This window comes from Pocillopora verrucosa, chromosome 9 (genome assembly GCF_036669915.1).
Source record: "Pocillopora verrucosa isolate sample1 chromosome 9, ASM3666991v2, whole genome shotgun sequence".
NCBI lineage: Eukaryota > Metazoa > Cnidaria > Anthozoa > Scleractinia > Pocilloporidae > Pocillopora > Pocillopora verrucosa.
In genome coordinates this window covers 21,519,267-21,544,748 of record NC_089320.1, presented here as the reverse complement: position 1 = coordinate 21,544,748, position 25,482 = coordinate 21,519,267, and the positions used below count along the sequence as shown (strand labels likewise).

Below are 25,482 nucleotides of genomic sequence, written 5' to 3'. Positions count from 1 at the left end.
ATGAGTCTTTATCAAATGATTATCCGAGATAACTGGTTCAACTTTCCGGGAAGCATGAAAGGAAAAACGCTAAGCGAGGAAAAAGCAAGAAATAAAGTTTTCCAGTTACCTGTGTGGATCTCTTTACCTGAAACTTGGTTTTCTCAAATAGACTCCAGCCTTTCCAACGTCAACTTAGACTTGATTATCTTCTGTCAAGCGTTAAGCACTCAATATCAAGGTTTGTCATCGTCTACTTAGTAATTCAAGCCAATAAGGGCACGAGTCAGCCTTTGTCAAGGTTCATCTATTTTGCAAAAGGGAGTTGTTGTTCACCGAACCTCGAATTTGCAGGTTGGAGCAGAGGAACTATTAGTATCGCTGGATCTGCCTTAAGTCAATAATCATAAACTTAACTAGTTTGTATTTGTATTTTTTGCTTTTCATTTAATTAGGTAGAATGCTTGGTGCAATGGAAGGGCTATTTGCCCTACGAAGCCTCGTGGGAGCCAGAGGAGGGTATCTTACCTCGATGCGAGAAACTATTCAACTGACGTTGCAATAATTCCAGAAAATTTGTGAAATCGCGGTCACATTTGCCTGTAAGGTTGTTTTTTCGGGAATTTTTTTCGTTTCTTGTTTGCTGGTAAGGTAGTGTTGAGGGAGAGACGGACATTTTTTGAAAAAGATGATTTCAATGCTGTTTATTTTCCTCTTGGGTGAGATTCCTGGGTGGATTCTCATGGCCAGGGAATGAAGGTTTTTTACCCTATGAAGTTAAAACGTATATTTCTTGGTCCCAAAGAAGTATGAAATGGGTATGGTGGGATTTCTACTTTGTTACTAATAGCATATCAGGAGAACATTTCTTTTAATTTAACTAAAGTGGCTCTAAATGATCGAATCACGAAGAGCTACTTTAATAAAATTAAATGTGGTAATTGAACTGAGAAAAGTGCAATTTGTTTAGGTAATCACATGACTTCGAGCGCAATGTGGAATAAGTAAGCTTGAGTAAATTTTTTTAAAGGTTAACTAAATTGCATGAGCCTTTAGGGCGAGTGCAATTTGTGGTCTTTGAAAAAATTAACAAGTGCTTGTTTATTCCAAATTGCAAGAGGAAAATCATGTGATTATGTGTTACTTAGTAATATTCATGAAAAAATATGAGATGGCTTATCATAATTAAGCATAAGAAAAGCGCGCACATTAAGTGCAAAAATAATAACAACTGCGTACGATCAAAACAACAATATGCAATGATATCTTCACATCTTTGTAGTGCAAAAAAAATTCAAAGTCTGGCTTAACAGTTCAAGGAATTGTTCAGTCTGTGTCCAAATCACTTTCGATGAAATGGATTTGTCGTTTCTGAGGTTTAACCATGTTTGTTTTTAATGTATTAAGCTGGGTTGGCTTGTAATTTTCGATTTCCTTGGCAATCCCCTTCTCTAAACACTACTTTTTCCAAACCCACAACCAAAAAAGCAGTGTTTTCGTTGTTTGAGCTGTTTTTCAGCTGCAGTGGCAAAAGAAAACCTACTTAAAATGGCAGCCATTGCTTCGGCACTGTTAGGGTCTCTAAGTTTCAAAAGCTGTAAATCCAGGCCAATTATTTCTACTAGATTAAGTGCCTTCTGTGCTTGAGTCTTCAGTTCTTTTAATTTTCTGTTTGTGCTTGTTTTGTTTTGAGGTCTGGAATTCCAGCTCCTCTGTGAATCCCCAAGTTTTCATTCTGTAACCTGTCAATGTACTTTGTCAGTTGCTGATTTTCATTGTTCAGTTTTTTAGTTCTTTCCTTTTCTCTGGCATAATCTTTTTCAATCTCTGAAAGCATTTCTTCAGCCAGGTATTCTTTTTCTTCCTTAACGTGATCAAGATACGTGATGTTTGTCGTCCCACGAGATGCTTTTTTCAAAATTACTGGCTTCATCGAAACGTTCCAATACACAAGTGGCTATTTTGGGCATAAGTCGCCGATTCAAACGGTAAAATGTCCTCTTTCCAAAGAAAAATTTCCTCTGAGTTTTCACGATGCGTTTTCTAGATACTTGACGCTTCTGTCGAAATATGTTTTCTAAATTTAAGCGTCGTGTTTTGTTCACATAATCAGATTTATTACCAGGGCGTCATGGAAATGTTTTCAGGAAAAATAAATTGTCTACTATAGTAGATGAAAATATCACACGAAGACGAGTTCTGAATCTGACTTGTTTTTAGCGTGGCCCGGATTTTCCTATCCCTGTCCATAGGCACAGTAACCCTTTCGTGAAGTTTCGTGAGTTTTAATTTTATTTATATAGGTACAGCATTTTCAAGCCGCGACGTCGGTCAGTAATTTAAGAACAAACAACACCACATAATCCCCGACAAACGTTATACATTTTGGTTGTTGTTCTCCATTGGGTGAAGGGGAGAAGTTACAATGCAATCGTGTACTTTTCACTTTCCTGTGCGACTCAAAGAAAAGTTTCATAAAAGCAACGTTTACATTTTAAAATGAATAATCGACTTCTAAAGCAATTGAATCTTTGGCATTCTGTCATTCACTTATCTCAAGTGTGAAGCATGCAGCAGTTTTTATGCAAAAATGAGTGTTATTCAACGAGCTTCTGACTTTGTGTCTTGTGTCTTATTAGCGGTTGAAGTCGTCTACATATTCATAGTTATTCATGCACTGACCACGGTAGCTGTTAGATCTAAAGCGCTTGCCATTTATTTTTTTTTGTAATTTTGTGTTTATCTATTTCGTCTTTCATTTCTCATACCTCTTCGTTTGTTTGTTTGTTTTTTTTGTAGGTCTGTTCTCATTTATTTTGTTAATTACACCTTTTTTTGCATAATTTTCATACCGCAGCTAAGTACGCAGTCCTCCTATTCATAAAGCCAGTTTCTAATTACCTTTTTCAAGTCAGTTTACCTAAAGTTACGCTTGGCATACTTCTCTGTCAGGAAGTTTTCTTCAACTTCAAAGTTATTCGCTGTTGCAGTTGGATATAAGACGCTATCAATATGATTATTTTTCCGTTTCGCTTTGTTCGTATTCAATTTTTGTTTGTATTTATCTAACTTAGTTATCTTAACTTTTATTTATCTTTTATAAAGATTCTAAGTTGAAATGATAACTCTTTCGCTATTATAGTGACTACTATGAAGTATCTTGGTTTTACAATACTCAATCAATCTCGAGGATTTCTAGCTTCTCTTACAATGTGTGAGCGAAATTTGATGACCATTTAAAAACACTTCTTAATCAAAATTCCCGTTGAACATATGTTTGAAAATCGGAGAGAGGTTTAATGGAGGAAGTAAACTTTCTAAGTAGTCTGGTGACGTCCATGGATTGGCAATAGTCGAAATATCACTCTACCTGAATCGCAAAGTCTGTGTGTCTATGCATGTTTCTGACTTACTAAAAAAAAAAAAACCTTCCAAAACTGAAGCGCCACGGGCGCCCTCTGGAAAATTTCTCCCCCGTGACCGGGACCCCTAATGCAACGTTGGTACCTTATCCTGTGGTTGTTATTTTATAGCTCGAAAGGTAAGTTACATTCATTTAAACCGGCTAAGTTTGCTCCGTTCCATATCAAAGATTCTCAAAGGGGGAAACTTGAAAATGTAAATCTTAGGGAGAGCTTGGGTGGGTTGGCAATTTCAAGGAATTTTGAATGTTTAGTGATTGTTAAGAACGATGCTTTTAATTAAGGAAAGTGATACTTTTAAGAAGTTTTGGTTTTTAAGGATAAGCCCTTTTTAAACACATGTCTTATATTAATTAATGAAAGAATTACTGATCAGGTGACGATGAACGCGCGTTGAGGCACGAAAATTGAAACTTCGACTATTTAGTGGTTGTTGACGCTGTTAAAAAATAAGTCGAATAAGTTTGGAATGCCCAATTAATTTTTATGTATAAGTTTATATTGGGGAGAATCAGGCCTAGAGCTTAAATGGTGAGAATCCAGAGATTATAGACAGCACACTCTTAATTTCAGTGTTTATTTGCTATCCCTGCCTACAATACTGAGCCATTACGTATCTCCTATTCCATTCGTTCTCCATTTTTCAGCCATCGAAATAATTATTGGAAAACCAGAAACCTAAAAATTAAAAAACCAAATTAAAAACATCGGAAAAACGGAGATTTTGGTCAACATTTTTAGCAGAAGTATATTAACAATAAGAAGTAGAAAAAGAAAACTGTCATTAGACACCTTCCTTGATCGTTTGACAGTCATATTCTGCGACCAGCCCCAGATGCGTGGAATCAATGGCAGTCGAAGATTTTACCTTTTGCACCTCTGTAAAGTGAATGTGATAGGATCTGAAGACAGAACCCCTTATTGGCTACAGGTCATTGTGATTAAATAAACACTGTAAAATCACCTTAGGTTAGAGCCACGTTTTTATCGACGTCCCCAGCTAGGGCGGCCACCATAGCCACCGTAGCCACCGAAGCCACCGCCTCCTCCATTCCCTGTATGAAAGGAAGAATAACACGATGGTTTTTTTTGCGTGTATGAGAAATTTTACCCAATCTGAATACGGTATACAATTGAAAGGAACAACCCACAGAAACGTAATTAGGTATGTAGCTGCTCACATCCCTCTTCGCTTCCGTGATAGTTTAACCCTTAACACACTAACATCAGGAGGCATATTCTCCACATTTTTCTTAACTCTATTTTTATTGTACTAATAAGGAGAGTTTGATTTGTACAACGTTCAAGAACCTCTTCAGTTATCGATCATCTCCTTTACTCTAGCGACTTTAATGTTGATTCAGAGGTGGTACTTTGAGGAGAAATTAGTTGGCAGTCATTCTCACGGATTTAAACCCTTGGAGGCATAAAACAAAGAGTAAGAGAGCTGGACATTGAAGACAAGATAGACAAAGAAATTCTCCTCCCACACATAAATATTAATAAATTGTCTCAGATTGAAAGAACAGTTATTGCAAGGCGATCTCTACTCTTTAGTGCATATCATAAAACTCAAGGATTATAAAAGAGAGGAAAGAATATTAACCTCCGCTGCAAAGGCCACAACTCTTCTTGCATTTGACTGAAAAAATAAATGGTTGAGTAACTGATCAATCTTTGAAATAAGACAAAATGATCATGTTCATCATCAAATAAGACGAGTGAAGTGATTCTAGATAAGACAAAACGAGGTAAACTTGATTGAAATATCTCCATCAGTGTGGCTGTTCGAAGTATGGAAAGCATTAAACACCCGACGAATTTCTTTTCGGAGCAGGTATACTTCGTCTTTTTACACTCGTCTGTTAAGTAATAACTGTCCCAGCGTAATTTACAATTTCCAACATCTCTGACGACTTAACGTTAGTCTTTTTTTACCAGCCGGGTTCAGATCCCATGTCCGAGGCGAGTGCTTTTCTGGTAATATGCAAGAAATAAGATTTGACTTTTATGTAAGTCAGTGAGGTTTCAGCAGGAAATGAATGCGACTGAAGCCTTTCGCTGTTGGCACTTGACGTAAGGTTATAACACTGGAGCAGGCTTTATCTTAAACATGGTGAAGTATTAACGCCTTAATAAATTGCAGTGGTTTAAGCAACCGCACCCAGCCTTTTCTCTCGCACCTGAAACGCACGAAGAGCTTTATAGCTTTAAATTCGATGACAGTGATGTTCGATATGGATTTTTTCGTCAAGAAGCTACTTATAGGCTACTTATAAACTGCAATAAGCAATTCATCCTAAATAAGATGGATGACTCAAATAAAAGTCACACTGCTTACCTCTCACAAAATAATTGCCGCAGCCTGGCCATTTAACCTTAATCCGACAGTAATAGACGTTGAAATCCTGACATGCTAAAAGATTGCAATTGAAAGAAGCCCAAACGTTAAGAAGAAGGGCTGACCATAACTCTACTACGTCTCACATCAACTCTTTCGATTCTTAGCGGGTCTAAATTTTTGCTCAAGACGTGTTGGCCCATCGCCAGAGGGTGGGGGATTGGTACATGTCCGTTTTCGTGTCTGAACCCCTCCCCCTGCCTGTGTGTCATTTAATTAGAAGCCTTGTTAATCAAGCCAGCCCAAGAAAGGGATAATTACTTCGTTTTCAACAGATTTTATGGGTCGATTAAATTATTTCATCTAGAAATGCATGTTAGCCCCGTACCATCAATTATGCATGAGATCTATTTCTAAATTTCTTTGAAGAGGTTGCAATATCAAATGAGGTGATACTGGCAGTATCAGAGCTCTATTGGGACATAGGATCAGAATGAAAACAACGTATTCCGAATTCATGAAAAAAGGGTGTCGAGCGGATTCTGGTTAGGTTATGCTGTTGAACGACAGGCTGGTGTGATATGGCTACCTCCTCCGCCTCCTCCGCCTCCTCCTCCTCCTCCTCCTCCGCCGCCTCCTCCGCTGCATTTGCCACAACTTTTTTTGCAATAGTCTGAAGGATGAAGAGAAACGAAATTATAGTGATAACACACACTTCACTTCATGGGGTATTTTTCAAAATCAAGTGAGACAGACAAAAACTATTCTTTCGTTATCAGCTTTTCAGGAGGTTCAGGTTCCGAGTGGGCAATTTTTAATTGAAAAACGATAGAAAACGTACCTTATTGCTCTAATAGAGAAGTTACTTCCCGTTGTCTGTTTAAATTATCGGCCAACTGTTTTAAGGGGTTCACTTAGATAATAGATAATAAACCCGATCATTATTGACTAGAATTTGAAATCGGCTTCGCCAGAATGTGAACTCGTCATTAATCATTATTACTATATCAGTTGTTCAAGTTGCTGGTGAGCACCTAATGACTTGGAAAGATGTTGTCTTCACTGCACGCATTCACTTCGTCACGTCGTTGTTTCTCAAGAATTGAAAAAAAGTCCTTTCTTTCAATACTTATCTACATTTGCGAAGTTTTTTTCGATAACCAGCGTAAAAAACGGCAAATCAGATGAAACGGAAATATCACGAGCAGTCAAAAGGTAAAAAGAACTAAACGTAAAAAACACTCAACCACTTAAAGCGTATGTGAGTGGCGCGAGTTTTACGGATCAATCATAAAACGAAGTAAAGCAAAACAAACCAATCCCTTCCGATATTTCTATTTTAAAATGAAAATTAATGCCTTGATCTCAAGCAGTCGGAACATTTCTCAGCTTCCTGAAGATGTACATCTTCCGGGAGCATTTTCTATATCAACGACTTCACTGCTCACTTGCTAGAGAGTACTGAGTCCAGCCTTGTCGCCATGCATAGCGGCATTTCCACCTATTGTCATTAGCTACTGACCACCAAGGACAAACATAGGGATCGCCATCTTGACAAGAGGTATCGACTGAAAGGAAGTAAAATACGTGTAGAATATCATGGAAGGCAATCCGTAAAAAGAGACAAAAAAGGAAGAAGTTAAAGAATGAAAATAAAAGAATGAGAAGGAGGTGAACAAGAAAAACAAGAGGAAGAAGAAGATGGAAAGTAAAATTCTCATAGAATATCAAGAGGAAGGAAGACAAAGAAAAGGATGAATATGAGGAATGAAAATTATAATATGAAAAAGAGGAATGTAAAGAAAATGATTGATGACTGAAAAAGGCCAATCTTCGCCTTTGTACTTATACCATTGCATCTTCTGCAGCTTTTTGGACAAGTGTTCCACAAAGGAAACGTCCTGCCAACGTAGAGCAAGTATTTACTGGAAGTTACATTAGCGGTCCTCCAGCAGTCTCCTTTAGCAGCTCTGACTGCGCAATCCCCTGCAAGGTCTTCACAAGGCTCTGAAGAGTAATCAATTATTCAAAAACTCATTAATAATTCATAAGCCCATTAACCTATTAAATGGTAGATAATACATCACGTGCAGTGACTTTATATCGAGAAACCTCATCCTTATTAGTATGCAGTGTTTTATCAGACATAAAGACACTGCACGTGACTTTCTCGTATGCTAATTTCTAACGTTCACAAAAGCATAATTGTTATGAACTCTCTTGACACACGCTTTTCCAAGAATGCTTTTGAAACCGTTCAAAAAACTCGCAGCACGTGTTTTATCGGGTCAAAAACCACTCGGCTACGCCTCGTGGTTTTAAACCCGATAAAACACTCCTGCTCGTTTTTTACCTTTCGCTATTACTACTATTATTATTAGCACTACTATCACAATACTACAGCAAAGTCGTTTGAAAGAGGTTAACATCAATCTGATGGCAAATGTTGCCACCCCGACCAAGTTTGGACCTCAGCGGAACAAATGTTACAACAGTTTTTGGCAGAACTTTTGAACTGTGTTCTATTCAGTGAAGCGCCTATTTGACGAAGTCAGTTTTAAAAAACTGCAAATTTGATTGTGAAATAAATCCCTCATCATTAGTTACTATAAACTAAAACAGTGAATAGCGTCGAAGGCGTGTTCTGATTGGCTACTAAAACTTCGAATATCTTTTGCGATTCACCTCCGAGCAACGCGCGTGTGATTTGTACCCGAAAATATTGTAATCGTTATAAGAATGGATGATTCAAAATCATCTTTTCGAGCTGTATTAACTCACCGTTTAAGTATATACAAAACAACTATTCACCTCAGTGTCTGTAGCTCACAGTGGATGTTTACCTCGCTGCTTCACTGCTTTGCCGCTCGGTAAATATTCACCACTAGCCACCTCCACCTCGGTAAATTGTTGTTAACCATCCGATGACTGTGCAAGATAACAACCCTCGTTAAACAGTAGCAAATATGGTAACAGTAGATTAAACTAATAATAAGTATTTACCTTGTCCCGGACAAAGGTTTGTGTTGCAATGCTTCCTTTGTTTCGTTAAATGTAGACTTTTAGGAGGACAACTTCTGGTACGAACCTGCGCTCCGCCACCACAATTCCTACTGCAGCCTCCGTAAGATCCCCACTCACCACAATCACCTAATTACAATCAAGGAAAAGTAAAATGAAAAAGGGGTCTGAAAGAAATGATGGAAATGCTGATTTAATGGGAAACTCAACCCGTGTGTCCTACTTATATACATCATGCATGTACCTATGACACAACGATTATTTACGATCATATCATCCTGGTCATATATTCTAGAAGCCTTGTATTATATGTTGTCGTACACACCTGAAATAAGCGTACACACCTAAATTGCATTTTTTGCTCAGAAAATGTTATTTTGTAGAAGTTATCACAGAGGGAAGGCCTTGGCTACGATTGAAAGACAGTGAAAAGAAACCCGACTCGGAAGAACACTGAATGCAGAAGGTAACTGGAAGCAGCGAGGAAATGACAGAACAATCTGGAAGAACCTGATTTAAGCCTGAACTCCTCATGGATTGAACAGTCATTGTAGAATCGAACAGACTGCATAGTAATGGTACCATCACAAAGGGCCAAATTTTAACCCAGTGTTGACAGTTTCTATCAATGCTATATTCATGTCAACCTACCTGGATACTGATCTTCACAAGCCTTGGTCATAATGGACTCTAGTTTGGGGATTAACTGCTGGTACCCATAAACCTGTAGTACATCATGATTGGCGCTAGCAATTTGTTGAAGCTCCGAGATATCTATTCCACTTCCAATTCCGACAGCAATTCTCCTTACGCTTGCATCCTGCAAAATTAGATAGGAAGATAGTGCTGGGGTGTGAAATCCGAGGACTCTCTGTACAGAAAGAGATTAATTGGCTATATCAATCTCAACCTAAGAAGAATTTTTAGTGGGAGATTAAGTATTTTTAAGAGCTTAAATGGTTAGTTTCTCGGGTTTATCCAAACGTTTCGATCTGCTATTTGAAAGATAACTTACATCCAAAGGAGGAATAACTTGACTGAATGGCTTACTCCCTTCGTTTGTGTCACCATCAGTCAGCACAAGTAGCACATTTGGTTTATCGGGTCTGTCTCCACTATTGTCCCAACCAAAAAACTCCTCCGCTGCTAGTTCCAGAGCTCTGTCTGTTCTTGTTCCACCTCGAATATGCGGCAAGCTTCTGGCTTTGGCTGTTAGTGCATCAATATTTTGCGGATCGGTAAATCTGAAAAGCATTGATAGGAGAAAATAATTGAAGGAAGAGAGTTGTGCAAGTCTTTGGGATCAAGTGTAAGAGTATAAGATATTCATGATGCAATGGAAAAAACTCAAAGTGTTGGCTGTAACTACGAAAATACTGAAATCTTCAGGATAGAAAACTAGAAATAATTTATTAGTTTATATTTATAAATGCATTGATTTAATTGTAACCTAAACCAACTTCAAACATCAAGAACATTTCACAGGCTTACGTCCCATTTAACCTCACCCGCCTCACCCTCCCCTTCCTTCCTCCCCTCACAAAAAAATTGGAAAGTTCAGCCTCATCTCCAAACTCAGACGTTCCCTATGAATGACATGAATGTACAGACCTGTGCCAGAGATGTGCTTCCCAACTGTAGAGAAGGATCGCCATATGTGTTCCAGCTTCGGAAACCTCTAGTCTTTGAGCCAGTCGAACTAAGTAATCACGTGCTCTATTGTAATCAACAGAACTGATGCTGTTGGAGGAATCGACTATGACACCAACGTCGAGATGTTCCTTGCAAGGTTTGGGTGGAGATGGAAGTGGAGTTGGGCCTTGATGATAAAATGTTGAAGATACGGAAAAAGTCAGCTCTGGAATCAGACGTGCCATTAAGATAAGGATAAAAGAAAAAACAGCTTTGGAACCAGGGGGGCCATCATGTAAGAGTTTATCCCAGAGTCACTTTAAAGAGGATGGGATCTCAATCCGTTGTAACGCTCCCCACTTCCCTTCCCCCCTCCTCCCTCTCATGTTTATGCGGCGGTTTAATGATACCCTTCGAGCTGGTGAGTTGATTTGTGGGAATAAATCGTCTTTCTTAACACAGCATAATGACCTGGACAAGGCTCTATCCGAAGTCCAGGGCATCAAGAAGCCGATCATTTGCATCTCCTAGCGGGGTGTCTCCTAACTTCAAGATTGACATTGTCAGGGTAGGGTTGACGCTGAACTGCTAAGATTAATTAAGGTTTAAATATTCTTCAGGTTTGATTCGATCCAAAATTGCCTGAGGTTTATTTTTAGTATTGAGTAAGTTTCAAGAAAAATCATTCAGATAGAGTATTACCTTCCCTTTTGTTTTTACATTCATTTGTCACACAGTGAAACAATGAAAGTTATGACCAAGCTAATAATTTTACCCACCCTTCCCACCGAACAACTCACATCTTTCCATCTAAAAGTGGACATGTTTCTGTTTATTAAAAAGGTGATAAACATTACCTTACGTAAACATAGTTGGCATAAATGCTACTTCAATTACCGATATAAAAATAGAGAAACTTCTTTTGTAACAATTAAATTTTCCTTTTACCAAAGTGTTGCATGCAAGTATTAATAGCATACTCACTGTGCATAGTTTGGTTAGGATATTTAAGAACAAGAGAAGTAAATGTAGAGAAGTGAATGTATTATACTAACGACAGTCTTGGGTGTTACATTCTTCAGATTCCATATTAGGACCCAGATCCTGTTCAATACAAGTTTTTCCTTTATTTTTTGGTGACGGGTTGGTGCAGGTTCTAGAATGAGAACGACTTCCCCCACCACAAGTTGCTGTGCATTCGCTCCACTCGGACCACTCGGTATATCCTCCATCAATGTCTAAAAATACAGCAGCAATCAAACATTAAAATTATTTGTGAATTTCTCAGTCATCTCCTGCTTAAGGAATCATTTTATTAATTACATAAAGAGCGCAGGACACGAGGTGGCCTAGTGACTAGTGCGCTGAATTCCAGCGGCAGGTCGAGAGGTCTGGGTTCGAGACCTCGCCGGTAAAACTCTTTACCCTGACAGCACCCCTCTTCACCCAGGAGTATAAATGAGTAGCACTGAATTGTCAGGGATGCCTGATAAAATGCTGGAGGTAACCCTACGATGAACTAGAATGCCATCCAAGAAGGGATTGGGTCACTCCTGATGATGTCATACCGAGCAAACTGGGAAAAGCTCCGGCTGGCCATGGTGGGCCATTGGGCCCGAAGACAAACTTAACCTTTACTGAACTATCATGAGATAATCCTTTGGCAAATAATCTAGTAAACACCATTTAGCTGTCGCTACTCTCCCAAGGAAAGTTAGGATAAAACCGAATAGTGTCTCGGTGGCGTGATGTCTCCAAAAACTACATCCTCAACATCATAATTCGTCTTAGGATGTAGCAGTAAAAGCAGACAGAAAACGAAGAATTAAAGTCAACTAATCTCTCTTTAATTGAAGGAAGATGTTACTTACTACAAGTAGCTTCGCGAATATCGTCCAACTGGTTGTTCAAGTCTTCGAAATTTTTGGCATTAACTACTCGATTCTCGTCTCCAGCAATAGTTATAAGCTCTGCCTGCTTAATTTTTTTACCAATCCCCACAGCCACTCGCTGTATTCCTTTTTCCTGCGTGGAGAGATTGCAATTGTGAGCCTTTATTTTTCGTCTCTCTTTATATTAGTTGCTTTTTAGCCGTTATATGTGTGATTACAAGGTGACAAATTGACGTGGGACAGAAATGAGAAGCATGATAGCGCTTGCCATAGTATCTGCAAAGTGAAAAATTCTAACCAGCAATGAGTTGATCTTAAATGATAACCTGCAACTTAAGCCTTTCCATCGAACGACGTCTACAATAACGTGACCAGGTTTCTTTTTTTTATGGGGATCAAAAATCCAACTAAATTTGCCATACACCCAGCATGACGTGGCCTCGTTGCTTAGTTGATGAAAGCACCGACCCAGTACTTGGAATGCAAGGCTTTAGTGCTCGCTGAGGTTTTATTTTTTCTTTTTAAGACCAGTTACACGTGTAAATTGCTATTAGCCCGAGAAAAACAATTTTTCAGTAGTTTTCTCATCTACAAGTCACTTTCTCATTTGTTAATGTTGATGAAAACGATTAACAAAGAAAGTACCTAGGTATTTTATCGGAGAGACGTAAACAATCGGCAGTCAAGAAATCACTACTTTTTAACTATTGAGAAGCTACGACATGCCATAGCGCTTGCAAAAAGCAAGCAATGAACAAGCAATTGAAAAAGTAAATGAATATTCAATAACCCTTTTTTTTTAAAATAATTTTAAATTGATTTGGGGCGCTGCAAACAAAAAAATTCAATGAGCCGCTCTCCAACACCGTTCGTCATTATTTGCATTTGAGTCGATGAAGTGTTTCTTTTACTTCCCCGAACTGATGAGATTTAGACTGTCTGTTTTACGGTCTCACCTCAAGAGTTGGTAGCACGGCACTGTAGGGTTCGGAACTCTTATGCGTTCCTCCGTCAGTGAAGATGATCATGACGTTTGGTGATTCCGGTCGATCTCCATTCTTTTCGTTGAACACGTCCTCGCCGACCACTTTCAAGGCGTTGTCAGTCCTCGTCGGGTTCCCCAACTTGTCCTTCTCCTTCATTTCTTCAATGAGTGCACGAAGAGCCGCTTTATTTTGATATTTTGGGTCGTCAAAGCTGACACGAACTTGTGCATCTTTTGCATAAGTTACGATGGAGAAGTGTGTCTTGTCTTCACCGACATCATACTGCGAAATGAGTGCCATGACCGAATCCAACATGGCGTCATAGTTGTCCGCTCCTACGCTCTTTGTTTGATCGATCACGATAGATATGTCTAATGGAGGATTCTTACAATCGGATGAAGCGGCTAAACAGAGAGAAAAATGCATTAACTTGAAACTCATCTTTGGTGAGCCTTTGAATCTAGTGACCTGTAAGAAATCAATCTCTTTGCCGAGCATACTTTACCAAAAATTTCTTTCAATTCAGGGCTATAAACCCGGAATACATGAAAGCCTAGTATCTCTCACATGGAAAGGAAAGATGTGTTCTTTACAGCTGGTTAACTGAAGTGAATCGAACGTCATTGCAGAAGAAAGCTTCGACGAGTATAGAACCAGTGCCTACATATGCCGGTTGGTTGAGCGCTTCTGACAACTGAGCCAAGAAACCAGTTTTGGGAATTTAGGAGAATTTTTGTTCGTTCCACGTATAGAATTCTGACAATTGATAATACCGTAATTTTTATCAGCAGAGATGAGAGGAATTCATTTTGATAGTGGAATGGATTATAACGTTATTTACCTTGGGAAAGATTCACTGCAGCCAATACGATAAGCCACAAGCCAATAATGTCCTTGCCTGCGGTTGGCATCTGTGGGAAAATGAAAGGAAATCATCAAATCACTGTACTACAAAACTGCTTTCTGTTGATATCATTTTTAAACTTAATAGCCATGTAGAATCAATTCTTGATCCTGCGGATGGAAAATAAAACAAAATATTGTTTGTTTAAAGTCGCAAAGGAAAAGATTGAAACCAAATTGCTGCCCCTGAACGAGCAGTGAAGGGTGAGTCTTCTTAGTTCATAAGATACCAATGCAAGGCCCGTGCATGTTCATGCACTGTCCTTAAATTTAACTTAAATAAAAAAAGAAAAAAAATTCCTATTCTGTGCACTTTTCAGTGTACTCGCCCTCCAGCTGTAAGGCTTCAAACTGGTCAACAAATCACCAATGCCACGTAGCTCGTTTAATTTCACACAAGAGTGACCCGTCGATTGATCTTTTGCTGAATCTCTAAATTATAAATTTCATGGTACAGATTATTTTATTCGTGTTGGTTTTCATACTGCTGAGTTCCATTTTATGGAATTTTTCTTTATATTCAGACTTTGTACTTTTGAGCTTTCGTCTCTTGAATAAACCACATCTGTTCATTTCTTTTAAAAACTGAGGGGTAAAACTTTAATATGAAACTGCGACTCAAATGTTTTTGGACGATTAGCGACGAAATTTAAATTAAATTATACTATTAAAATTGTGTTGACTTATCCAACGATTTTCTCTTACATCTTGCTTTGGCGAGAGTACTTCCAATATTCTTGCTTTATTATGAAAAATATCATCCAGACCTTAATTTGACATGTAACCCTTTTAGCTTCTCTCGGTTACAAAGTCACCCTTTGTATATTGAATCTTCCCAAACAAAATTTACTCAACATACAACATCGGACATAACTACTTCAAAGGAAGCGATGAAATCTCACCTTTCTGATTCTTCCAGCGCAGTCGGATTAATAATGAAGGCTTTTGGAGTGTATTCAACTTTTGACTGGAAACAAAACTATCAATTAGTCCTACATTCCAAACAACTACAACCCCACGTATCGGGGGGTTCACCTTTCATTGTTGACAGACTAGCTCAATAATATGTTTTTCAGTAGGAACTAATAACAACTTTGTAAAAGGTAAAATTCCACAAAAAGGTATTCAGTAACTTTTTACCTTTTTAACGGTGCATTGGCTCCTAGAACTAATTTGCAACACTTGGAGATAAATTCACGCTAGTTGAATTTCTTTGTTTCACATTGTTCAAATATTGCTTTAAAAAGTCGGCCTCCTATGTTGTGTGAAAACGCCGCTTATTTGTAATTGTTTGAACTTGTAACAATTCCGTAGGCGATAGTACGATAAGAAACTAGGGACAGTCTCTATGTCTCGTTCGTCTCGATCAAAAGATATGTCTTCGATCTTAACGACTATGAGTAGAAATTGATGAATCTCTAAACTATGTCAATTTCAACGCCTCTGAGTAAACAGTCGTAACTTTATGTTAAAAAGAAGGTAAGTCTTTAACTCCCAAGATCCAATCAGTAGCACCCCCCTCTTACAGCTATACATTTCCTTATAAATTACACAGGAGGATTTTGTGTTAGGTGAAGTTAGCAGCCAACGACAGATAAAACAATCTATTCTCATGACCTATGTACAAGATTGGAATCACATGGAAGAGTTGAGATGTTGATCAACTCTGAGACATAAAGAGCTAAAATTTTGACTACAATACTATAGTAGCAATGCCAAATAACAAAGGACGACGGTAGACTTGACACAATTGCTGGAAAGCGAGTGAAAAATGTGCCATAACATCAAAACTCCATTGTCTTTTGTACATCAACATGCATGGAAAAATTTAATGAAACTGAATGTCAGGGACCTGGATAATTAAATAATGCTCAAAAAAGTAATTTCTTTAAAACCTCTTTTAAACTTCCTTCAGTCGATTGTTTTAACCGTAAACGTAAAACTGAGAGCTGTTAGAATAAGCTTGCGTACAAACAGATACGGGATCTTGGAAAGCGAATCTTCAAGAAACATTGGTAAGTAACAAATTTTCCTTCTTCTCCTCATATTCCTTTAAAATTTTTCCTTTTATTTATCTTTCCATTTTGTTATTTTGCGTGTGGTATCTAGCACTGAAACTAAGAAGAAAACTCCCAAATTCAAGAGTACCCCAGCCTTGGTATGTCTCAGATAAAAACTTGGTTTCGTTTGGACAACGTGGCGGTCTATTAAGACCTTTAAAGGAGTATTTTCTTGCGACAACTACATGTTTCGAATATTTTATGTGTGCGAAGATTTTATTTAGCTCACGCTCACGTATTTACAACAACATTTATAGTTACATGTAATTTACTCCAAAGTTATGCCAGTGGGATAGATTGTAAATTAAAGAAAAATATAAGCGACAGGCCAATTTCAGCTAGAAACACGTCGACAGAGCTGGTATCTTTGTAAACAGCGATTTGTTTATTTAGCACTCGAGGAAAATAAACTTAAATACTTTACCTAAAACGGAGGTTTGTTCACTTAACAATAAAGGTAGGGTAAGTTTAAAGTTAAAATAGATATATTTAAATGAATCAAAACAGAAGTAGAGACCAAACACGTCGAGTTTTGCCCGAATAGCGTATGATTTGCAGTAGGAGTATAGCAAGAAAATGGCCGAACTCCGTGAAAATGCACGCTATATATTTTGGTCTGGCGCGCTCGCTTTTCTCGGGCCAAGGATAATATTTTCACACGATAAACACGAAGAGTTGTTCGTTGAAAGAAGCTCTTTCATTTTATATATATGGCAAAATTCAGCGTACAAACGGAGTAGAAAATATAGTGTACTTTACGCGGGTGGTTACAAACGAAAAAAAGTTCAGTTGGAGATGAAATATAGTTGCAAAGCTACTCCAAGGAATGAAACACAACTTATAAAAAAATGAATCCAAGATAATTTTTCGTTGTCTTGTACGAGTGTTGTGAAAATGTACTGAAAGACAGACAGAAATTATGCAAATTTGGTACGTTTTGGCCGATTTCGAACTTTCGTATTTTTGCCAAAATAAAAACTCGCTGTAACTTTGGAATATTATTTTTGAAAACAGTTCAATATAAGGGTCTTTTGGAGCAAATAAAAAAAAAGTTGAATTTTTGCTTCTGTCGCCTCTCTTAAAGGGTTAAAGCTGTGAATCTCCTTTCCATTTGAACAATGGATCAATTGGAAGGCCAAAATATAGTATAACTATAAGGAGATCTCTCCTGAGACGAGAAACTCAAAGTACAGGAAAAAATAGTCAGTCGTGAATTAAATCAAACACACAGTCCTTTGAAGTTTTTGATATACGGGAGTGTTTTATTGAGATAACATTTGCGGCTTGACCAAAAGACCCCTTTGTTTTCCATCCACTCAAGCAACTAATGCATGACTCCGCTTTAGGGGATACGTAGACTGAATGAGAAAATGAACTCTTGTTTTGCTCGATTTTCGAATTACCAAAGCCTTCAAGCTCCTGTTTTGCTCAATTTCTTCAAATTAACAACGAAACAACTTGAAAAAACGGCCGTGTTTACAGGTGATATAAACCCACTTACTGTGGTGAACAACTTGCTGAACACAGACAAAGAACATTAATTCGTTCTCTAATTTGTTTTTCTAATGTCTCCGCATTGACTTTGAATGTCTCATATTATTTATAAATTTCACATGTTTTAGAACAATATTGAAAGGGAAACTGGAAACTGTTTTCGAATCGATTGAGATGGAGCGCCTTGTCTAAAACGGATGTGTCTGATATGCAAACACGTTGAAACATTTGAGAATTCGGATTATTTACTTTCAATAAATCTATTCTAGGGTGAGAACTACATATTAATAAGTATTTACCCAAAAGGCAAGAGGCTCAAATATTAAGACCTGTGACGTTGAAACTAACTACTGAAAATTACTGCTTAGGGTGGAAAAATGCGAGGTGATGCAGGCAAAACGAATATTCCGGAATGAAAAACTGTACGAGACGTTCTTCGAAGAGTCGAAGAGCCATTTTGAAATACCCTGCTGAGCAAGAACCTAGCTAAGATAAGCTATTATCCATATCAAAGGATTATCCGAGATAACTGGTTCAACTTTCCGGGAAGCATGAAAGGAAAAAAGGCTAAGCGAGGAAAAAGCAAGAAATAAAGTTTTCCAGTTACCTGTGTGGATCTCTTTCCCTAAACCTTGGTTTTCTGAGATAGCTTGCAGCCTTTCCAACGTCAACTTAGACTTGATTGCCTTCTGTCAAGCGTTAAGCACTCAATATCAAGGTATTTCATCGTCTACTTAGTAATTCTACCCAATAAGGGCACGAGTCAGCCTTTGTCAAGGCTCATCTATTTTGAAAAAGGGAGTTGTTGTTCACCGAACCTCGAATTTGCAGGTTGGGGACAGAGGAAGTATTAGTATCGCTGGATTTGCCTTAAGTCAATAATCATAAACTTAACTAGTTTGTATTTGTATTTTTGCAAACCAAGAAGGTTTCAGAATGTGAAGTATTTTGCGACCCTGCTAATCCAGGCACACAAAGAACACGCCCTCGACAACTACATCCCATTTACCAATGCAGAGTCCCCAATCTTTGCACCCTCTTATAAGCATTGCTTTTCGTTCTCCAGACTCATCCGTAACACAACAAAAAGGGAACTTGATGACTTGCAGAATGAATCAATTGGAAGGCCAAAATAAAGTATAACTATAAGGAGATCTCTCCTGAGACGAGAAACTCAAAGTACAGGAAAAACTAGTCAGTCGTGAATTAAATCAAACACACAGTCTTTTGTAGTTTCTGATATACGGGAGTGTTTTATTGGGATGACGGATGCGGCTTGACCAAAGACCCCTTTGTTTTCCGCCCTCTTTGCACCCTCTTAGGAGCATTGCTATTCCTCCTCCAGACTCATCCAAAGGACAAGAAAGGGGGAACTTGCTGACTTGCAGAATGAATCAGTTGAAAGGCCAAAATATAGTATAACTATAAGGAGATCTCTCCTGAGACGAGAAACTCAAAGTACATGAAAAACTAGTCAGTCGTGAATTAAGTTAAACACACTGTCTTTTGTAGTTCCTGATATACGAGAGTCTTTTAATGAGATGACAGATGCGGCTTGACCAAAAGACCGCTTTGTTTTCCACCCACTCAAGCCACTAATGCATGACTCCGCTTTAGGGGATACGTAAACTGAATGAGAAAATGAACCCTTGTGTTGCTCGATTTTCGAATTCCCAAAGCCTTCAAGCTCCTGTTTTGCTCAATTTCTTCAAATTAACGACGAAAAAATTAAAAAAACGACTATGTTTACAGGTGATATAAAGTATTCTTACTGTTGTGAACAACTTGCTGAACACAGACAAAGAACATTAATTCTTTCTCTAATTTGTTTTTCTAATGTCTCCGCATTGACTTTGAATGTCTCATTTTATTTATAAATTTCACATGTTTTAGAACAATATTGAAAGAGAAACTGGAAACTGTTTTTGATTGCGAATCGACTGAAATAGAGCGCCTTCTCTAAAATAGATGTCTCTGATACGCAAACACGTTGAAACATTTGAGAATTCGGATTATTTACTTTCAATAAATCTATTCTGTGGTGAGAACTACATGTTAATAAGTATTTACCCAAAAGGCAAGAGGCTCAGATATTAAGACCTGTGACGTTGAAACTAACTACTGAAAATTACTGCACGAAAGTGGAAAAATGCGAGGTGATGCAGGCAAAACGGACATTCTGGAATGAAAAACTGTATGAGACGTTCTTCTTAGAGTCGAAGAGCCATTTTGAAATACTCTGCTGAGCAAGAACCTAGCTAAGATAAGCTATTATCCATATCAAACGATTATCCGAGATAACTGATTCAACTTTCCGGGAAGCATGAAAGGGAAAACGCTAAGCGAGGAAAGAGCAAGAAATAAAGTTTTCCAGTTACCTGTGTGGATCTCTTTCCCTAAACTTTGGTTTTCTGAGATAGCTTGCAGCCTTTCCAACGTCAACTTAGACTTGATTGCCTTTTGTCAAGCGTTAAGCACTCAATATAAAGGTTTGTCACCGTCTACTTAATAATTCAAGCCAATAAGGGAACGAGTCAGCCTTTGTCAAGGCTCATCTATTTTGAAAAAGGGAGTTGTTGTTCACCGAACCTCGAATTTGCAGGTTGGGGCAGAAGAACTATTAGTATCGCTGGATCTGCCTTAAGTCAATTATCATAAACTTAACTAGTTTGTATTTGTATTTTTGCAAACCAAGAAGGTTTCAGAATGTGAAGTATTTTGCGACCCTCGTAATCTAGGCACAGTAGGAACACGCCCTCGACATTTGCATCCCATTTACCAATGCAGAGGCCCGAGTCTTTGCACCCTCTTATAAGCATTGCTTTTCCTCTTCCAGACTCATCCATAGTACAACAAAAAGGGAACTTGTTGACTTGCAGAATGAATCAATTGGAAGGCCAAAATAAAGTATAACTATAAGGAGATCTCTCCTTATACGAGAAACACAAAGTACATGAAAAACTAGTCAGTCGTGAATTAAATCAAACACAAAGTCTTTTGTAGTTTCTGATATACGGGAGTATTTTATTGAGATGACAGATGCGGCTTGATCAAAGACCCCTTTGTTTTCCGCCCTCTTTGCACCCTCTTATAAGCATTGCTTTCCTCCTCCAGACTTATCCAAAGGACAACAAAGCGGGAACTCGATGACTTGCAGAATGAATCAATTGAAAGGCCAAAATATAGTATAACTATAAGGAGATCTCTCCTGAGACGAGAAACTCAAAGTACAGGAAAAAATAGTCAGTCGTGAATTAAGTTAATGACACAGTCTTTTGTAGTTCCTGATATGCTAGAGTCTTTTACTGAGATAACAGATGCGGCTTGACCAAAAGACCCCTTTGTTTTCCACCCACTCAAGCCACTAATGCATGACTCCGCTTTAGGGGATACGTAAACTGAATGAGAAAATGAACTCTTGTTTTGCTCGATTTTCGAATTCCCAAAGCCTTCAAGCTCCTGTTTTGCTCAATTTCTTCAAATTTACCACGAAAAAACTCGAAAAAACGGCTGTGTTTACAGGTGATATAAAATACTCTCACTGTGGTGAACAACTTGCTGAACACAGACAAAGAACATTAATTCTTTCTCTAATTTGTTTTTCTAATGTCTCCGCATTGACTTTGAATGTCTCATTTTATTTATAAATTTCACATGTTTTAGAACAATATTGTAAGAGAAACTGGAAACTGTTTTTGATTGCGAATCGATTGAAATAGAGCGCCTTGTCTAAAATAGATGTCTCTGATATGCAAACACGTTGAAACATTTGAGAATTCGGATTATTTACTTTCAATAAATCTATTCTGTGGTGAGAACTACATGTTAATAAGTATTTACCCAAAAGGCAAGAGGCTCAAATATTAAGACCTGTGACGTTGAAACTAACTACTGAAAATTACTGGACAAAAGTGAAAAAATGCGAGGTGATGCAGGCAAAACGAATATTCGGGAATGAAAAACTGTACGAGACGTTCTTCTCAGAGTCGAAGAGCCATTTTGAAATACTCTGCTGAGCAAGAACCTAGCTAAGATAAGGTATTATCCATATCAAAGGATTATCCGAGATAACTGGTTCAACATTCCGAGGACGCATGAAAGGAAAAACGCTAAGCGAGAAAAAAAGCAAGAAATAAAGTTTTCCAGTTTCCTGTGTGGATCTCTTTCCATAAACCTTGGTTTTCTGAGATAGCTTGCAGCCTTTCCAACGTCAACTTAGACTTGATTGCCTTCTGTCAAGCGTTAAGCACTCAATATTAAGGTTTGTTATCGTCTACTTAGCAATTCAAGCTAGTAAGGGCACGGGTCAGCCTTTGTCAAGGCTCATCTATTTTGCAAAAGGAAGTTGTTGTTCACCGCACCTCGAATTTGCAAGTTGGGGGCAGAGGAACTATTAGTATTGCTGGATCCGCCTTAAGTCAATTATCATAAACTTAACTAGTTTGTATTTGTATTTTTGCAAACCAAGAAGGTTTCAGAACGTGAAGTATTTTAAGACCCTGGTAATCCAGGCACGTTAGATACACGCCCTCGACAGCTGCATCCTATTTACCAATGCAGAGGCCCCAATCTTTGCACCCTCTTATAAGCATTGCTTTTCCTTCTCCAGACTCATCCATAGCACAACAAAAAGGGAACTTGTTGACTTGCAGAATGAATCAGTTGGAAGGCCAAAATATAGTATAACTATAAGGAGATCTCTCCTGAGACGATAAACTCAAAGTACATGAAAAACTAGTCAGTCGTGAATTAAATCAAACACAAAGTCTTATGTAGTTTCTGATATACGGGAGTGTTTTATTTAGATGACAGATGCGGCTTGACCAAAGACCCCTTTGTTTTCCGCCCTCTTTGCACCCTCTTATAAGCATTGCTATTCCTCCTCCAGACTCATCCAATGGACAACAAAGGGGAAACTTGATGACTTGCAGAATGAATCAATTGAAAGGCCAAAATATAGTATAACTATAAGGAGATCTCTCCTGAGACGAGAGACTCAAGGTACATGAAAAACTAGTCAGCCGTGAATTCAATCAAACACAAAGTCTTTTGTAGTTTCTGATATACGGGAGTGTTTTATTGAGATGACAGATGCGGCTTGACCAAAGACCCCTTTGTTTTCCGCCCTCTTTGCACCCTCTTATAAGCATTGCTATTCCTCCTCCAGACTCATCCAATGGACAACAAAGGGGAAACTTGATGACTTGCAGAATGAATCAATTTAAAGGCCAAAATATAGTATAACTATAAGGAGATCTCTCCTGAGACGAGAGACTCAAGGTACATGAAAAACTAGTCAGTCGTGAATTAAGTGAAACACACAGTCTTTTTTAGTTTCTGATAAACGAGAGTCTTTTACTGAGATGACAGATGTGGTTTGACCAAAAGACCGCTTTGTTTTCCACCCACTCAAGCCACTAATGCATGACTCCGCTTTAGGGGATACGTAAACTGAATGAGAAAATGAAGTCTTGTTTCGCTCGATTTTCGAATTCCCAAAGCCTTCAAGAACCTGTTTTCCTCAATTTCTTCAAATTAACGACGAAAAAACTTGAAAAAACGGCTGTTTTCAGGTGATATATAATTCTCTTACTGTGGTGAACAACTTGCTGAACACAGACAAAGAACATTAATTCTTTCTCTAATTTGTTTTTCTAATGTCTCCGCATTGACTTTGAATGTCTCATTTTATTTATAAATTTCACATGTTTTAGAACAATATTGAAAGGGAAACTGGAAACTGTTTTTGACTGCGAATCAATTGAAATAGAGCGCCTTGTCTAAAATGGATGTCTGATATGCAAACACGTTGAAACATTTGAGAATTCGGATTATTTACTTTCAATAAATCTATTCTGTGGTGAGAACTACATGTTAATAAGTATTTACCCAAAAGGCAAGAGGCTCAAATATTAAGACCTGTGACGTTGAAACTAACTACTGAAAATTACTGCACAAAAGTGAAAAAATGCGAGGTGATGCAGGGAAAACGGACATTCCGGAATGAAAAACTGTACGAGACGTTCTTCGAAGAGTCGAAGGGCCATTTTGAAATACACTGCTGAGCAAGTACCTAGCTAAGATAAGGTATTATCCATATCAAAGGATTATCCGAGATAACTGGTTCAACTTTCCGGGAAGCATGAAATAAAAAACGCTAAGCGAGGAAAAAGCAAGAAATAAAGTTTTCCAGTTACCTGTTAGGATCTCTTTCCATAAGTCTTGGTTTTCTGAGATAGCTTGCAGCGTTACCAACGTCAATTTTGACTTGATTATCTTCTGTCAATTGTTAAGCACTCAATATCAAGGTTTGTCATCGTCTACTTAGCAATTCAAGCAAGTAAAGGAACGAGTCAGCCTTTGTCAAGGCTCATCTATTTTGCGAAAGGGAGTTGTTGTTCACCGAACCTCGAATTTGCAGGCTGGGGCAGAAGAATCATTAGTATCGCTGGATCTGCCTTAAGTCAATAATCATAAACTTAACTAGTTTGTATTTGTATTTTTGCAAACCAAGAGGGTTTCAGAATGCGAAGTAATTTGCGACCCTGGTAATCCACGCACGTTAGGAACACGCCCTCGACAGCTGCATCCTATTTACCAATGCAGAGGCCCCAATCTTTGCACCCTCTTATAAGCATTGCTTTTCCTCCCCCGGACTTATCCATAGTACAACAAAAAGGGAACTTGTTAACTTGCAGAATGAATCAATTGGAAGGTCAAAATATAGTATAACTATAAGGAGATCTTTCCTGAGACGAGAAAATCAAAGTAAATGAGAAACTAGCCAGTGGAGAATGTAATCAAACACATAGTGTTTTGTAGTTTCTGATATACGGGAGTGTTTTATTGAGATGACAGATGCGGCTTGACCAAAGACCCCTTTGTTTTCCACCCTCTTTGCACCCTCTTATGGGCATAGCTATTCCTCCTCCAGACTCATTCAAAGAACAACAAAGGGGGAACTCGATGACTTGCAGAATGAATCAATTGAAAGGCCAAGATATAGTATAACTATAAGGAGATCTCTCCTGAGACGAGAAACTCAAAGTACATGAAAAACTAGTCAGTCGTGAATTAAGTTAAACACACAGTCTTTTGTAGTTTCTGATATACGAGAGTCTTTTACTGAGATGACAGATGCGGCTTGACCAAAGACCCCTTTGCTTTCCACCCACTCAAGCCACTAATGCATGACTCCGCTTTAACGGGTACGTAAACTGAATAAGAAAATGAACTCTTGTTTTGCTCGGTTTTCGAATTCCCAAAGCCTTCAAGCTCCTGTTATGCTCAATTTCTTCAAATTAACGACGAAAAAACTTGAAAAACGGCTGTGTTTACAGGTGATATAAAACACTCTTACTGTGGTGAGCAACTTGCTGAACACAGACAAAGAACATTAATTCTTTCTCTAATTTGTTTTTGTAATGTCTCCGCATTGACTTTGAATGTCTCACTTTATTTATAAATTTCGCATGTTTTAGAACAATATTGAAAGAGAAACTGGAAACTGTTTTTGATTGCGAATCGATTGGAATAGAGCGCCTTGTCTAAAATGGATGTTTGATATGCAAACACGTTGAAACATTTGAGAATTCGGATTATTTACTTTCAATAAATCTATTCTGTGGTGAGAACTACATATTAATAAGTATTTACCCAAAAGGCAAGAGGCTCAAATATTAAGACCTGTGACGTTGAAACTAACTACTGAAAATTACTGCACAAAAGTGAAAAAAATGCGAGGTGATGCAG

At 38.1% G+C, this 25,482-nt stretch overlaps 1 protein-coding gene across 5 annotated transcripts; it reads right to left on the bottom strand.

The window, feature by feature from the left end:
* Positions 1-3,962: 3,962 nt before the first annotated feature.
* Positions 3,963-24,009, bottom strand: LOC131779925 (cartilage matrix protein-like). 5 transcript variants are annotated; one of them, XM_066171722.1, is made up of 18 exons: positions 20,109-20,166; positions 18,338-18,419; positions 15,079-15,143; positions 14,115-14,184; positions 13,244-13,677; positions 12,267-12,420; positions 11,451-11,633; positions 10,375-10,582; positions 9,779-10,007; positions 9,415-9,583; positions 8,746-8,892; positions 7,594-7,749; positions 7,191-7,310; positions 6,332-6,415; positions 5,743-5,817; positions 5,008-5,043; positions 4,366-4,456; positions 3,963-4,079 (listed from the first exon to the last, which is right to left on the bottom strand). In XM_066171722.1, exons 4-17 carry the CDS (start codon positions 14,182-14,184, stop codon positions 4,386-4,388), a joined length of 2,136 nt encoding a protein of 711 aa, XP_066027819.1. In that variant the 5' UTR covers positions 15,079-15,143; positions 18,338-18,419; positions 20,109-20,166; the 3' UTR covers positions 3,963-4,079; positions 4,366-4,385. The 5 variants fall into 5 exon arrangements, with proteins under 5 accessions (XP_066027819.1, XP_066027820.1, XP_066027818.1 ...); XM_066171723.1 differs by lacking the exons at positions 18,338-18,419; positions 20,109-20,166 and adding an exon at positions 23,928-24,009; XM_066171721.1 differs by lacking the exon at positions 18,338-18,419 and having other exon boundaries at positions 20,109-20,189.
* Between the last annotated feature and the right edge of the window lie 1,473 nt (positions 24,010-25,482).

Excerpts from the sequence above, each read along its gene's own strand:
- LOC131779925 (XM_066171723.1), bottom strand. The coding sequence starts at position 14,184 with ATGCCAACCGCAGGCAAGGACATTATTGGCTTGTGGCTTATCGTATTG. Across the intron at positions 10,583-11,450 it reads ATGTAACACCCAAGACTGTC|GCCCAACTCCACTTCCATCT; the intron begins GTTAGTATAATA and ends TTTATCATCAAG. Across the intron at positions 9,584-9,778 it reads AAGTTATTCCTCCTTTGGAT|GATGCAAGCGTAAGGAGAAT; the intron begins GTAAGTTATCTT and ends CTAATTTTGCAG.